This window comes from Planococcus citri, chromosome 4 (assembly GCF_950023065.1).
Source record: "Planococcus citri chromosome 4, ihPlaCitr1.1, whole genome shotgun sequence".
NCBI classification, from domain to species: domain Eukaryota; kingdom Metazoa; phylum Arthropoda; class Insecta; order Hemiptera; family Pseudococcidae; genus Planococcus; species Planococcus citri.
The window spans coordinates 63,536,764-63,553,596 of NC_088680.1; the positions used below are offsets into that span (position 1 = coordinate 63,536,764).

At 32.8% G+C, this 16,833-nt stretch overlaps 1 protein-coding gene across 2 annotated transcripts; it reads right to left on the reverse strand.

Moving 5' to 3' along the window:
• Nucleotides 1-575: 575 nt before the first annotated feature.
• On the reverse strand, nucleotides 576-9,197 carry LOC135846011 (collagen alpha-2(I) chain-like). 2 transcript variants are annotated; one of them, XM_065364939.1, is made up of 10 exons: nucleotides 9,057-9,197; nucleotides 4,491-4,626; nucleotides 4,127-4,219; nucleotides 2,340-2,465; nucleotides 2,101-2,172; nucleotides 1,936-1,998; nucleotides 1,727-1,844; nucleotides 1,473-1,645; nucleotides 1,084-1,305; nucleotides 576-989 (listed from the first exon to the last, which is right to left on the reverse strand). In XM_065364939.1, the coding sequence occupies exons 2-10, from the start codon at nucleotides 4,590-4,592 to the stop codon at nucleotides 843-845; spliced, it is 1,116 nt and encodes a 371-aa protein (XP_065221011.1). In that variant the 5' UTR covers nucleotides 4,593-4,626; nucleotides 9,057-9,197; the 3' UTR covers nucleotides 576-842. The 2 variants fall into 2 exon arrangements, with proteins under 2 accessions (XP_065221011.1, XP_065221012.1); XM_065364940.1 differs by having other exon boundaries at nucleotides 8,918-9,058.
• Between the last annotated feature and the right edge of the window lie 7,636 nt (nucleotides 9,198-16,833).

Below are 16,833 nucleotides of genomic sequence, written 5' to 3' on the forward strand. Positions count from 1 at the left end.
CAAATTTGGAGACCTTTAAGTATTTTTGTGACCTTCAAGATTTTTCAAGGAGTTCTTACTCACTTTCATCAAATTTTCCTGAATTTTTGTGCATTTTTTTTGTTGTAATTTTTAAGAATTTATCTACTATTTTAATACCTATTTGTATTCAATTTTTAATGTGCTTTTAGCGATGTTTCAAGCAATTTTACCCTTTTTTTTTTCAAAATGTTACAACTTTATTAGTTTTTGTTCGTTTGAAATAAAATTCATGATTCATTGATTCGTCAAAATGAGTAGGATCACTTTTTTTGAGCAGTGATTCGTGATCTGAGATTTGAATCACATTTTTCGTGATTTTGTTCAACCCTGGAAATTGGCATGAACCAAATTTCAACACTTTTCCTTCAAGTGATCAAATTTGGATCACTTTTGAATTAGAAATCGACCGAATTCAAATTTGTAAAAATGTTCCAAAAATTAAGAAATCAAATTCAGCACCTGAAATTTAATCCAAAGATCTATTGGATTGTCTTTTGATTTTAAGGAAGTGCAATAGCTACATACATACCTACTTATCTATTACATATAATGAGTTTTTGACTCAAAAATAATTTATTAAGCAATATTACTCGAGCATTTACAACAGTTGTAGGGTGCTACCAGTTTATTGAAAATATATAGGTGGCAGTACAACCTTCAGATTTGGATATAACAGCCAAAAGTAACTTATAAACAAAATATATTCTTTATCGTTGCCTATATTTATCAATTTAATACCTATTCTATGTTTGAAATATCATTTTAAATGCAGAAATAGATGTTATTAGTGAAGCAGATATATTCGTAGGTATCAATCCAATTTAGATGAAACAAACAGGCCCCATTTCCACAAAAACGCTCTGTTCGCTTCGTCCAACATCTCGAACTGCAATATCAGCGATAGGAAGTCGTGATGGTTTATCAGTTCTATAATTCAGGATTGCAGATGACCACTCGTTGCGTTTGTACTACAAAATAACAAATATATTTTTCAATTCATAACAGAAAATATGTACCATAGAAAATGAAAAAATCAAGTCTATGTGTGGGTTTGGCATTTACTTGGCATCCATCTTGGTCAGATGTGAACTGCAAATTTGGGTGACTTTGTGGAGTAATTTCTACATCATTCCATCCCAGTAATTTGACACTTTTTTCATAGTTCTTGCTGGCATTATCGTAATAAGCAATAGCATTTTTGCAATGATAAGTTATATTCTGTGTTGATAAAATGGAAAGTTTTTGCAGTGCAGTGAGTTGAAGATCGTTTATTTTGTAAGCAATCTGTAAAAAAAAATGGTTGTAAAGTTTCCTCTCTAAGGATAGTTTTAAATCATGCACATAATTATATGTTTTTTGATCAAATAAAAATCAATGTTTAGAACAACTTCCTTTCCTGCGTCTGTGATTATAAATTATGAGTAGGTAGGTAAATAAAATGAATTTTTTACCTTAAAATCAGAATTATTACTTCCTAACCATACTTCCGACTTGGCAGAAGAAATATCAAAAGTCTTGGAACGAATGTTTCGAGGGTAAATGCACGTCATACGTTTTTCAATATCACAATGGACTAAAATAGCATTCCTTATGTCACCTTCGCTTGGATTTATCCAATAATCCCCTGTACATGGAAGAAAATAGTTTCAATTTATTTTTTTTCCTAGTAAATATTGGTAAGTAATTATTTCTACGGTGTAGGTACCATTCGGAGAACTTGGATCCTTGGCAGCGATTTCACGACACGTTAGAGCAGGATTTTTTGCAACACCGATTTCTTCCTTAGATATCACCTGAGGCATTGGTGCATCATTCTGTGGAGGCTAAAATGAATCGTGGAGTTTTCTACATTAAATTATCAGATTTAAATAAACATAATACTTCATTTTTACATCGCAATGTAAACGTAATTACCGGACAACCACAGGTTCCTGGTGATCCTGGTTCACCCTTTAGACCTGGAAATCCCACCGGGCCCTAAGGGGAAAAAATTGGAAAACATTGCAGAGCATAATTAATACACTTGTGCAATATCAATGGCAGTGATATGCAGCAGGGACAGGGACATTAAAAAATTACCGTTTCTCCAGGAAATCCAGGTGCTCCAGGGAATCCAGGTAATCCAGACTCTCCCTTTGAACCCTTTTCACCCTGCAATTTATTCAAAATATCTAATGAATCTAAAAGTAGGTAATGTATGAAAAGTTAAATTTCAAAAAATGAAAAAACTTTTGAATCTCTCACCACTTAGGAATTGAATTTTACATTTTAGGTACTTATGAACAATGATAATACGTAAGATAGGACTGAAAAATTACCGGATATCCAGGAAATCCAGAAGGTCCGATTTTTCCGATTTGTCCGGATGGTCCGATTGGTCCGGGTAGTCCGGGTAGTCCAGAAGATCCCTTTAGTCCGGGTAATCCTGGAACTCCATCTTGTCCCTTGAGACAGCATAAATAGGAATCAATAAAAGCAGGCCCCGTAGGTTGATATTGAAAATAATTTTACTCATTTGCTCACTTGGACCCACATTTACGAGTATTTGTGTAATAATTGATCAAATTTCCAAAAAATATTAATAACTTGTAGGGAAAAGCGTTAAAATCGTATTTAAAAGAAGGTATCTCAATTGGTAAAAAAATTCCCGAAATGTAGCTACAAAACTGTAGATCGAAAGAGCATGCAAAAAAAATAATATACAAATATCATCAGCTAAAATTCAAGATGCTAATGTGAATTTTTTGATTTTTGGTAAATTTTCGAAAATAAAATTTGAACTGAAATTAGGGGCGAAAGAAAAATGAATAATACTTAGTGCTGAGCACGTTCAAGGAATAACTTTTACGTCATGATTTTTCTTGTAGAAATAATATTTAAGATGGTGGGGATGAATTTTTCCGATCTACCTGATATTTTTGACCCTCCGAGAATCGATTGAAAACTGTTTAGAACTATATATATTGAGCAATTTTGAAGCCTCGTTATTTTGCCTAAAATCGATGCTTTTTGACATTTCTCCCCCCTCCACCCCCCCCCAAAAATGCACACTTTTCAACTTGGGTAAGTAAATTTCGTAAAAAAAAAAAAAAAAAAAAAAAACAGAACCTTGCAAGTTGGGCAAAAAACAGGACTTTTGTTTGGGAATAATTTTTTAACAAAAAGAGGATATTTTTTAAACAGATGAAGCAAAAATCAATTTTTTGGATGTTTGGAGTGGGAAAGGGGTACAAAAAAGAATTAGCGTGCCATCAAAAAATAACTGACTGAATATATACCTACTTGATAAGCCTTGTCAAAAAGTTTCCATTTTTGTCAACATTTTCTTAAAAAAGTGCCCATTCCTCGTAAAATCACTTACGTATGTATTAAAATAGAGGCCCAATTTTTGTCAAAATTGTCAAAAAATTTCCGTTTTTGCCAAAATTGTCCAAGATTACCAATTTTTGGCGATTTGACGTCAAGTTTTGGTAAATTTTTTTCTCGTAAAAATCCTCAGGACGTAGTTTTTAAAAAAAATAGTGTATTGGTCGTAATTTTTACCAAAATTTTGAAGAAAGTTTGTGTGTGTGTTTTTTTTTAACCAAAACGTCCAAACAGCATCAATTTTTGCCTTGTTTGCCAAAAAACTCCTGTCTTAAATTCTTTCACTTTTTTCAGTTTTCAAGGCAATTTTTCGATATTTCTGAAATTTTTTTTTGGGAGCGTCTCCATGAAAAAACTGAGTCTAATTAATTTTCAGCAAAAAAAAAAAGTGAATCTTGAGATGAAACTTCAAAAATCAACGTGTAGGTATGCTCAAGATGATCCTCTCTTCCTAAATAATTGTTTTTTTCCAGCATAAACCTATTGAACTGGCTCCAGAAAGTGCTGTAATCAATTTCGCCAGTTGTAATTTCATCATAAGTTTAAGATTTTGAATCAATTGACATTAAGACAGATGAATTGCGAATCCAAGGAGACGAATGGAAAAGTATATTCTTCTATTCAGAAAAGTGAGCTTTTGCTGGAGGTTCCAGATTGTAATCGACTTCAGTGAGTGCTTTAAAATTAAATATCGTTTTTTCAAAACTTTTGATAGGCTACGAGTTGAAAATGGTATTACCGGTGGCCTAATCTCTCCCCTTTCTCCTTTCATTCCAGGTATACCGGGTACACCGGGTACACCAGGTGGACCACGTAAGCCAGGTTCTCCGCGCTGTCATGAAAAGCAAAAAGAAATATATTAAAAACGGTGGTTATAAATTAAATAAGTATCTTAATCAAATGAATTTTATTTAACAAAAAAAAAACACAAACAAACAAACAAACAAACGAAGTATTAGGTACCTAGGTAGCTATTTACCTTTAAAATTATGATTACTAGGATTATAAATAAATTTTTCAAAGTGATCACTGATCATTTCAGTATTGCGTCCTCAATGAATATGTAAGATTAAAGGTAGGTAGGTAGGTAGGTATATACTTACTGGAACAGTGTCAGCATTTGATACGCTACAGAATAATGGAATAATAGCGAATAACCAGAGCAGTAACATTCTATTAGGTCCTGGAAATGTATTTCTCAACATAATTGCATCAATGTGATCGCATCAGGTCGTAGATCTAGAGATTTGCACAGATGATTTAGAAATCAGCCGTAGAAAATATTTTGAGTGATGGGGTATATATGCGAACACGTCTCACTGATTTTGGAGTCATTCCATGTCAACTCAACCAAAAAAACGCGATTTTGAAAGTCATGTCTTTCGATTTCGCTCAAATTATATAGACATCCAGTAAGTAAGAACCACGCAATTAGTTTGGTCCCAGCTCCCTCAGGGGGCAGGTGGGGGGCTACCATTATTTTCACATTGTCTCGAGGTACTCAACTTCAGCAGCCCATTCCTCCAAAACTATGATACTTTGATCAAAACTGATTTCACAGTTCGAAAGGGCATTGCATTTGAAACTTTTTAAGCATTTTAAAATTTTCGAAAGTTGAAAGTTGAACTTTCAAATTTCAAATTCAAATTTCAAAATGGCACTGTAAGTGGGAGCTACCATTTAAAATTTTGAAAAAATTTGCATAGATATACCTTTTGATGCTTTTTCGAAATATTTAAGTTTCGAGATGGGATCTTTTAATGGAGGGGGAGCACCCCACCCCCAATTTTGGGCGAAACTCTCGAAAAAAAATCTGGGGCATGTGATATATCGAATTCTATGTTTTTGGTGACGCTGAACACGGATCTGACGTCAGATTTTTGATAGGACCCCATTCATGACCCCCAGCGCCTCCCCAAAAAGGGTAAAAGTTCAAAAAAGTGTTTTGTTCGTGCGACACATGGAATAGTATGTTTTTGGTGACGCTGGAACACGAATATGACGTCAAATTTTTGATTGGATCCCATCCATGGCCCCCAATAGTTTTTTTGGACTTTTACCTGTTGGGGGACGTTCTGGGGGCCATGGGTGAGGTCGATTTAAAAAACGATGGCTATATATTCGTGTTCAGCGATATCGAAAACATACTAAATTAATGTGTCACACAAATGTAATCCTTTTTTGGGGGGTTATCCCCTATGGGGTTGGTGCTGGGGGCCGAGGATGGGTCCAATTAAAAATCTGACGTCATATTCGTGTTCAGCGTTACTAAAAACATTCTATCTCATGTGTCGCACGAACAAAACACTTTTTTGAACTTTTAGCCCCTTCAGGGAGGCGCTAGGGGCCATGGATGGGGTCCTATCAAAAATCTGACGTCATATTCGTGTTCAGCGCCACCAAAAACATAGAATTCTATGTATCACATGCCCCAGATTTTCTTTCGAAAGTTTCGCCCAAAATTGGGGGTGAGGTGCTCCTCCTCCATCAAGAGATCCCATCTCGAAACTTAAATATTTCGAAAAAACATCAAAAGTTATATCTATGGAAATTTTTTCAAAATTTTAAATGGTAGCTCCCAGTTACAGCGCCATTTTGAAATTTGAACATTCAATTTGAAAGTTCAATTTTCAACTTTCGAAAATTTCAAATTCTTAAAAAGTTTCGAATGCAATGCCCTTTTGAACTGTGAAATCAGTTTTGATCAAAGTATCATAGTTTTGGAGGAATGGGCTGCTGAAGTTGAGTACCTCGAGACAATGTGAAAATAATGGAAGCCCCGCACCCGCCCCCTCAGGGGGCTGGGACCAAACTAATTGTGTGGTTCTTACTTACTGGATGGGTATATATATATTGTAAAAAAAATTTGAGCGAAATCGAAAGACATGACTCAATAACGTTGGTTGAGTTGACATGGAATGACCCTTTTGAGCAAAAGTGGCAATACCACCATTACTAGTTGTCTCAGCATGATGAAATCAATCTGCAGAGTGAATTCCTACTTTACAATTTTATTTGGTAAAATCTTGTGGAAATTTCAACTAGGTTTCGAAAATCTGCTGGAGCTTCTGGAGCTGCTATAAATTATTCAAATCTGTTTCAGATCGATTCAGAAAATTTTGGGATGTTATAGTAGGTACCTATCTAAATGGTACCCCGCCTGTATGGAAATGATTAGCTCTTTAAATTCAAAACAAGAAAAGAAAAATCGAAAAAATTAGGTTTTCAGTTCCCATTAAATTTTTTGAACATAAAGACGTGATAATGACTGCAACTTTTGCTCAATTTCAATGGCAGTGCTCTCCATCAAAGATTCTTTATTGCTTGGTTGTGTGAATCACTGAAACAAATTTGTTAAACAAATTCAGTGCAATAGGTACATAGATCATCAAAATCAGTTTTTACAAAATATGAAACCGTTTTATGCACCTGAAAATGTACAATTAAAGTTCATTTTCGGATTTTTTAAAAATTTTTAAAAATTTTAAAAATTCAAAAAAGGTGTTTCAAGGGCAATTATTTTAAAGTTTCAAATTAGTACATAATTTTTTTTTTTTTGGGGGGGGGGGGTGTTTATAATTACAAGATTATTACACCCGTAAGGGGGGGGGGTTAGATTTGGTTTGTGAGGCCGATGTTTTCTACTAGGGAGATGAATTTTTGTATTTCTGAGGGTTCGTCAGGGATAGTAGGTGGGTTTTCTTTTATCTGTAGTGTAAGTCTGTTTTGTTTTAGTTGGGGACAGTTGAAAAGTATGTGTTGGATGGATATGGGTTCGTTTCTGCAAAATTGGCATGAGGGTTTTGGTTCTTTTTGGTATAAGTGGTTATGAGTAATTTTTGTGTGGCCTATTCTTAGTCTGGTAATCAGGATTTCTTCTTTTCTGTTCAGGTGGCCTAGATTTTTCCAGGGGAGAGTAGTTTTTTTATGTTGGAAGAGTTTGTTTGAAGTTTGTTGTGACCAGAAGTTCTGCCAGTTAGAAAATGTGTTGTGAGTGATTAGAGATTTAATATCATCAGGAGTGAGAGTAGTAAGAGGGGAGGGGGTAGCGGCTGTTTTTGCTAATCTATCAACAGTTTCGTTTCCAGTGATACCTATGTGGCTGGGAACATACATGAAGCTAATTGAGTAATCATAATATTGGAGGTTAAAAAGGGACTTATGTATGTCTTGGACTATGGGATGGTCAGAAAAATGTTTTGAATGGATAGCAGTGAACTTAGTGAGTCGCTTTGGATTAAGAATTTTTTATTTTCTGATTGAATGGAAATTATATCTATTAGGCAATGATTTATGGCAGTGAGTTCAGCAGTAAAAATTGAGGCACAGTAGTGAATTTTGAAACTGAGAACTTTGTCATTAATTGAGTAAGCATAACCAGTATGAATATTAGAAATTTTTGAACCATCTGTGAAGCATAAGTTATATTCAGTATAGTTTGATAACAATTCTAAGTAATGACTCTTGATTAATAATGGGGAGTGATCATGTTTTGGGTAGTTTCTTAAGTAAAATTCCATCTGTATAGGTTTGAGAGACCAAGGGGGATAAGATATTGGTTGATGTATTAAGTTTTTTAGGTCAATTTGTAGGTTGTTCATATTTTTGATAAATTCTGGGATTGGGCCTGAAGAATGGAGGAAATGCTGAGAGCTGTAGACATTGAGTGACCTTTGAAGAGGGTGAGATGGATTATTTGCAACAGTTGTTAAGAATTTGTTTGTCATGAGAATTTTCCTAAAATCAGGAGGAAGCTCTGCAGCTTCACAATAAATACTATCAATTGGAGACGAATAGAGAGCACCTATGCAGATGCGCAAGGAGGAATTTTGAACAGTTTTGAGAATGTTAGTAGTTTTAATTGACAGGTTTGTAAAGCATGGACTTCCATATTCAATTAGGCACCTAGGTTGATGTGCGGAAGTCGAATCGAGTGAATCATTCTGATTGGTTCACTTTCCTCTGAAAAATGTACCTATATACCTGAGTATTTTAAGAAAAAGTTTCAAAATCACCCTTAAAACAGTTTTTTTTAAATTTTTAAAATTTTCAAAAATTTTCAAAAATCTAATAATGAACTTGGGATCTAGAATTTTGGTTACAGAGATGTTATAGGACAATATTCTTTTGATCTAGCTTAGTTTTGTTCGGATCGGAAGAGCATGAGTTGAAAAGGAGACGGAAATTGGAATTTCAAAAAAAAAAAAATTGAAAATCCTCGAAATTGTGGCTATCTATCTACATATTTATCGTCCAGATTCACAAATTTGAATAAGTATCGCAAAAAACAATTGGTAGAAATATTCTTTGAATCAAAATTATCGAGGTATAGGTAAGTATGGTATACTAGCCAAAAAATAAACTACCTAAAAACATATTTTCAAAAAAAAAACAACAACATTTTTCATCAAAATTTAAAAAAAAACTTTGGATGAAAAATGAAATTAATATGCAGGATTGCAGGTAGACACTCATTGAATGGGTAAGCCCATTTTAAAATTAGTGGGATAACTAACGTAAGTAAACTCACCACTGAGAAGTAAGTATATAAACTGGTAGGTACTTAATTTTTTAAAAAAATAGGTAGCATCAAAGATATTCATATATTATTCGTTTTCACAAAACTGATATTGTTTAATAAACACAGAAACACTTAAACATGTACCTACCTATCCAAAATCACACACAAAAACAATTCTCTAAAGGCAACGAAGAACTGTGTTTATTTTTTATTTTTATATTAATTTTGTTATCACGATAACTTCGTGTTTTTTACTATACCATCAAGTATGTACATATGTAGTAGGTACCTAATAACTTAACTGCATCATCACAAGCAACGAATTTTTCGAATACTTACTCGTTGTTTATTTTGTAATCGTGGGTTTTTCATATTTATTTATATGCGCCTTGAACTACCATCGTATGAAAATAATCTTCATTTTATACGAAATAACTTTCTTTTTCTTCGGCCAATTTGTATCAGTTTACTAAAAATTTATTTTGCATTTGCCCACTCATTTTTAATATGGCACTCGATGCATAAAATGTTTTGCATGATCATTCCTACGATTTGACAACTTAATTACGGTACCTACTTGATTCATCGCGACTGTTTATAATTAGAATAACGGCTAATAATAATAAAACCCACGTGGAGTTAACACGATTAGCAGTGAAATTAAACGGAATGTATTTTCGTCTCATCGTAGAACACAAATTATTCGTATGTTCGCAAGAATTTTTATATAGGTACCTACTCAAGTTTTTTTTTGATTGAATTGAAGATTTAATTTAAACGACATCGACATCGACATACACAATTCGATGACAAATATTTCAACATTTTTCAATAATTTTCATCAGGCATAAACCACATTCTTGTAAATAAAACTTAAATTCAATTTATTATCTAATACTCATGGATGGTGGAACTATTTATCAACTAGAAGAAAAAAAAGAAATAGAAAAACTGCCTTCTAAAAATTATTACGATTTAAGATAGGCACATCGAAGATTGATAATTAAAAATGGATTTTTTCAAAAAAAATAAAATAAGAAGTAAGGTATAGAATTTATAGTTAATTTCTCAGCAAACGGCTGAATCAATTTTGATCAAATTTGAAATTTCACAACCAGGCAACTTACCGGACATTTCTCCATCATCATCAAGTTCCAAAAGCTCAAAGATTTCAAATTTATCGAGCGACAAAATTTTTTTTCGATATTTTTCACTTGAAAATGATTACCCTGATGAACGACTGAACCAATTTTTATGAAACTTGAAGCATGCGAATGATTCGCCAAGAAATCAATCAATCGCCAATCGTTTGTAAATGATTCGATTCGATTGTAAACAGATCAATTGCTGTACAAATATTTCAACCAACTTTTACTATCGCAAAAAATACAGTGCTCCACTTTTCTAAAGAAAAGTCGGTAAAAGGGAAGCTATAAGTTTTTCAAAAAAAAAATCATTGATGAGTCAGCTTCCCATCATCTAATTTGTTTTTTTGCAAGTAAATAAATAGGTATCAAAAAAAAAAAAAGGAAACTCAACAAATGTTACCTTTTTACAGTTTTAAATGATGAGATTTAAAAATAACAGCATTTGATATTATAATATTTATTTTAATAAAAAACCACAATTCCGAAAAAAACAAAATGAAATAATTATAGGTAATTGGTAAAATGGTAAAAATAACGTAAACCGTCTCAAAAAAAAATATATCACCTTAGATACCTACACAAAGTATGTACTCAATTTGTTGAAATTTATTCTCTTATAAAAAATTAAATAATTCTCCACTCAGTACTTATACTTACCTATCAATAAAAAAGATAAATGTACGAGTAGCTAAGGTACCTAGGTATAAGACACAGATTATGTTTTCAGTCATCATTTTCTAAAAATATTCCCAAAAATGATTTTTTTTCATTACCAACCTAGAAGCTATAAGAATTAAGTAGGTGATCTACGATAAAAATTAAACTAAAAAAAAAACAAAAAAAAAACAATAAAAAGTAGGTAAGTAGGTAATTATTATTTGTTTGCGGTACCATGGTAAATAGGTATATATACGAGTACAAAAAAGGTGGGTAGGTATCTCAATCAGTAGAAGAATTGTTGAACTAATGTAGATACCTTATGCAGAAATATTCCATTAAGTCACACTTCCAGCGTTTAATTTTATTTTTTTTTATTTTTTGGTAAATTTTTGAAAATTCAAAATCCATTTTTGAGGTAGAAAGCTAACATTTGGTTTATATCTGCACTATTTTTCGACCTACTGAATTGATTTTGATGATTTACAGATCCGTTTTGGAGCCTTCAATGAATATTGACATAAAAAAGGGTTGAAATAAAATTCAACGCCTGTAAACTCGGATACATCGTCTTCGTGGAGCTATTAACTGTTTGCGTTTTTTGTAAATCATTTGCGCTTTTATACATCGATAATTCGATATACATCGATGTGCTTTTGGAAAGCAAAATCAGGGGTTTCCAAACTTGTCACTTCTAGACACCTACTGGAATGGTATACAGTCTTACAGATTCATGCGGAAGCATTTCTTGAGTGAATTGCCAAAAAAAAAACAGGCTTTCATGCATGTTATTCTGCTCGAAAAATGCATTCTTTAGACATTCATGTTGATTGTATGTACATACATACGTTTGCATTTGAAGAGTGATATTCCAAAACTCGCTTTGTCCATTTTCACAACTTTTCAGGAGAGAGGAAAAACAGTTTCCCTTTAAACGGGTAAATTGGCTTTTTAGGCGAGTTTAGCACTTTATTTGGGTGGATTTATGATGTAGGAGTGTAGGTATACATTTCATCCACTAAATACTGCTGAAAAAAATTTCAATAAAAGTGGACAAAACGCGTTTTGGAACATTATTTTTTTTTAAATTTTTAGTGAATTGGCTATTTAGGTGAGCTTAACACCTCATTTTGGTAGGTTGATGATGTAGGAATGTGAGTTAATACTTCATCTACCAGGTACCACTGAAAACCCAACTTTGATAAAAATGGACAAAGCGAGTTTTGGAATATCACTCTTCATTTCTTGAAAATAGATGCAAAATATATTTACAGCTTATTTCAGCCACAATAAATGGGGGACCGGCAAATTGCACGTATGAAATTGCACGTAAGAAAATTGCACGTGCGAAATTGCACGTATACAATTGAACGTGTGTGATAATTGCACGCATGTGAAAATAGAACGTCTGCAAATTTAACGTCTGAGAATGATTTAATAATGTGAGATTTTCACCAACCCAAATTACAGTTTCGAAACGTTCTGAGCAGTTCTGGAGCCTCCAGCGGATTTTTGAAAGTTGAAATTTTCGCAAAATGTTACTCAAAGAAGGTGGAAAGCTAAAATTTACTTCAACATGCTGAGTCAATTGAAGACGGTTTCAAGGCGTTCTGGAACTGGTACAACCGGTTGTATTTTGGAAATTTCAGATTTTCACAAAGTTCCATAAAAACCGTCTAAATTAACTTTTGAATGTTCGAAATATGGCTACCAGCTCCTTGAACAGGTTGAAACCATCTGAAATCGACCACATGTTAAATTTATGGTATTACTTGAAATTTTTTCATTTTTTCTGGAATTTATGAGCAGATAAAAAATTTACTTTTGAAAAATTGAACTCATGGAATTTCGCGACAACTCCCTAAAACGGTCGAGAGGGTGCTCAATGTGCACTGACCAAAATTATAGCGGCTGAACTTCATTTTTAGCCTTTTCAGAACAATACAGATAGTTGAACGTAATAATTGAACGCTGTAAACGTTCTATTTTCACATGCGTGCAATTATCACACACGTTCAATTGTATACGTGCAATTTTTCACGTGCAATTTGAAACGTTCAATTTTCACCAACCCCAATAAATGCATCTTTAATGAGTATATTTTCAAGTTTTTCGCGCATAAAAATCCGTAGGTAGGTATTTTACTAATAATTAAAGAATCAAGTGTTTAACGTTATTAATGCTGTTTTTGGAACCCCTGCTACACTGATGGAATTTTAGTCAAAAGCGAAAACGATGATTTTCCCTTCGTGGTCCCTCTGAACAATCGTTTTTGCCAGTTCAAAATTCAGTGTTTTTTTAGGTGATTTTTTTGAGGATGGGGTGTAAAAAACTCATCGTTTTCATTCTGTTTGGAACAAAAAGTGGAAATTCGATTCAAATGTATTTATGACTTTCAAAATTGATTAGGTGCTAGGGGGTTATTTTGAAACCTCCAGTGGATTTTACAATGTTTTATATCTTGAAAAAAAAACCTGGTATGGATTTCAACTGGCAAGGGAACCTCTTGAGGTGTCCGCCTTCGATTTGAACGGGACCGCGATTTTTTGAAAGAGCATGTTCTAAAACCCCCAAAACCAAATGTTCAGCTGCCCAACTTCATATCTCGATATTTGGCGAACGTTTGAAAATTCAAAATTGACTGTTTTTGGTGATTTATACTTTTTTCAAAAAAGTACGTATATTATCAGTAAAAATCATCAAAATAAATCCTAAAACTGATATTAATTCCCCAAATCCAAGTTTCACAATTTCCAGCCATTCTGGAGCCTCCAGCGCGACTTTTTAATTTCTCCAGAATTTTTAATTTGCTCCAGAAGACGTTAATATAAAGTTGGGGAGCTGAAAATCGAGTTGTGTGTTATACTCGACCTGTTGAACGAATTTATCCACATTTGAGCAGATTCCGGAGGGGACACCTCAAGAGTAATTTTTTGACCAGCATTTTTTCAAAATAAAAATATCCAAAAATTAAAGGGAGGCCCCAGAAAGGCTAGAAATGGCGAAATTCGCTTTCGTGGGGTTAATTAATGACGAAATACAGCGATTCGCGCAAATTTCAAAAATTTTCTCTCAAACGGGAAATTTTTGATTTTTGAATATTTTTATTTTGAAAAAAAAACTGGTAAAAAAACCACTCTTGAGGTGTCCCCTCCAGAATCGGCTCAAATGTAGATAAACTCGTTAAACAGGTCGAGTGTAATACACAACTCGATTTTTAGCTGCCTAACTTCATATTAACGTCTTCTGGAGCAAATTAAAAATTCTGGAGAAATTGAAAAATTGCGCTGGAGGCTCCAGAATGGCTGGAAATGGCGAAATTTGGATTTGGGGAATTAACATCAGTTTCAGGATTAATTTTGATGATTTTTACTGATCATGTACGTACTTTTTTGAAAAAGGTATAAATCACCAAAAACAGTCAATTTTGAATTTTCAAACGTTCGCCAAATATCGAGATATGAAGTTGGGCAGCTGAAAATTTGGTTTTGGGGTTTTTAGAACATGCTCTTTCAAAAAATCGCGGTCCCATTCAAATCGGAGGCGGACACCTCAAGAGGTTTCTTTGTGAGAGATATAATTTTCGAAAAAATATACCTAAGGGTAAGGGCACCAATTATGGACCAGTCCACAATATGGACCAGCACCCGTTCTCGTTGGTAATTAGCGCAATCTGTCAGGAAAAAATGTTTTCCGATGTATTTTTCACCAAAAAAACGAATGAGACAAAAATTACAACTGTAAAGTCAAAACTCGCTAAGAAATTTTCAAAAAACTGTTTTGAGACACTGAAAAATTTTTTTAGTGTGATTTTCAACTTTTATTAAAATATACATGTGGTGTAATTTTCCAAGTGTTATAGACCTTTATAATATCAAAAAAGGATGTAGTTTCTGCTGGAGTGATCAGTTTTTGCTGAAAATGAGGGTATGAACAGAAATTTTTGGTGCAAAGTTTCTTTCAATAGGGTGTGCTATTATGGACCACCTGTGATATTGATTTTTTTTACTCATTTTCATAATTTCTTACAACAGCTGAAAAGAGAAATGCTTGAAATACTTTTTAGTGTGCGTAGCACACTATTGGTTTCGCTTTGAGAAATTGAAATCTCAATTGCAATGAATGTTCTCTTAAGCTATCCAACCATTTTTTGTACCTATTGGACACCATTTGAGAATCATTAAGGCGGAGGGTATAGATTTATTTTCATTCAATTCGGATGGGTAATTGCTGAGTAATTGCAATTTTAGTTCATTATTTTAATGCATAAATTCCTAAAAAAGGAGAAAGGGGACTTGTAAACCACCTGCCGCTCATTGTACCCTGCTATACCCCCAGCCTTATCCTTTCATCATTTTATAAACAGCTGCATTGCATTGTACCCTGTTACACCCCCAGTCTGCCAGCTGTGTATTTCAAGTGGGAGTGGCTTGGTGGGGTGTTTACCAAACAAATATATTATTTTAATGCCGTAACCCTCGTAGTGAAGTGGTGGCTGAGTGGATAGGGCATGTAGGTAGGAATAGGAAATTTAGGGACCCAGGTTCGAATCCCCGTGAGGTAAGTAGGTAGGTGACAGATTTTTCATAGGAAAATTGGATAGGTAAATGCTTTGGAGTTTACTACCTACGTAGTATATGATAATGGGGCAAAAATAATGCTGAAATTGAGTTATGAATTATTATATCATTTGCTAACTAAAAATTCATTTCATTAATTTTCTGCCTACCTATAGCCATAAGTATAGTAAGAATTACCTTGACATGAATAATTTTTAACTTTTTACTTATAATTTAAAAATTACTTCAAAATGAGTAATTAAACTAATTTTTGTACAATTGAAACATGAAATTTTTATTATCATGATTTAGTAAAAATTATTAAAACAGAATGATTTTTACTATTGGTACCTATAGCAAAATTTATTAAAATGATAATTTTTACTAAATGATTACAGTAAAAATTATTAAATGGGATCTGGTACTTGATTGTGCTAAATACCAGTATTTAGTTAAATTTTTTTGTAAAAATTACCCATATTTTTTTCCGTGTAATTTAGAGGCAATTCAAATTCTTAACATATTTTATAAGATTTAATTCTTAATTTAGAATAAAAAGCAAGTTCTGAAAGTTGGTTTGAAAATTTATAAATTTGAAGACAATGGAAATTCTAAAAAAAATAGTATGAAAATTTGTATTTAGAGACGCTGAGAATTCCAAAAATTGAGCAAAAGTTCTGTAAGTTGCAGATAATGTGAACTTGAAAATTATATAAAATAAGTATTGTAATATTTATGAACAAGATGAGAATTCTGAAAAATTGGAGGCAATGTAAATTCCAAAAATTGAGTAAACGTTTTACAATTTGTGAACAATATGAACTTGAAAATTGAATTTGAAATTTTTTAATTTAAAGACAATACGAATTCTGAAAAATTATTCAAAATTTGACTATTTAGAGGCAGTGTGAATTCTAAAAATTGATTGCAAATTTCCTAACTCAGCAGCAATGCAAAATTCTGAAAATTTATTGAAAACTTTATGAAATTGTAGCGATGGGGAATTCGGGAAATTGATTTGAAATTTTGTAAATTTTAAAACAATGCAAACTATGAAAAACAACTAGAAATTTCTTAATTTAGAAGCAATACAAGCTTATAAATTATTCTGAAATACCTATTGTAATTTGGAAAATATGAAAACACCGAAAAACAATTATTATTTTGAAGCAGTGAGAGTTTCAAAAATTCTCATTACTGTGACATGGTTGATTCACTTATGCACTACCTAGATGTAATAACGGTTATAGCTGTAGAAAAGGCAGCTAGCTACGCACACTTTGGAGCTAAGCTTTGCTTAGCTGTCTAGTTTTGTTCATTTCTACAGATAAATATGATGTTTTGAAACGTAAAAATACATTTATTTTGAAATTCTTAAGGTGGTCCATATTAGGCATCCAAAATTTTGAACTGTCATTTTGACACTCATCAGTCAACAATTTTTTTAAAAATATTCAAAATTAACCTGCACTGCTTAGAACATATTTTTTTGTTTATTTCTACAAATAAATATGACGTTTTGAAGAATGTGAAAGTATGTTTATTTTAAAATTTTATAGGT

Excerpts from the sequence above, each read along its gene's own strand:
- LOC135846011 (XM_065364939.1), bottom strand. The coding sequence starts at position 4,592 with ATGTTGAGAAATACATTTCCAGGACCTAATAGAATGTTACTGCTCTGG. Across the intron at positions 4,220-4,490 it reads CAAATGCTGACACTGTTCCA|CGCGGAGAACCTGGCTTACG; the intron begins GTAAGTATATAC and ends TTTTCATGACAG. Across the intron at positions 2,173-2,339 it reads CTGGATTTCCTGGATATCCG|GGTGAAAAGGGTTCAAAGGG; the intron begins GTAATTTTTCAG and ends AATAAATTGCAG.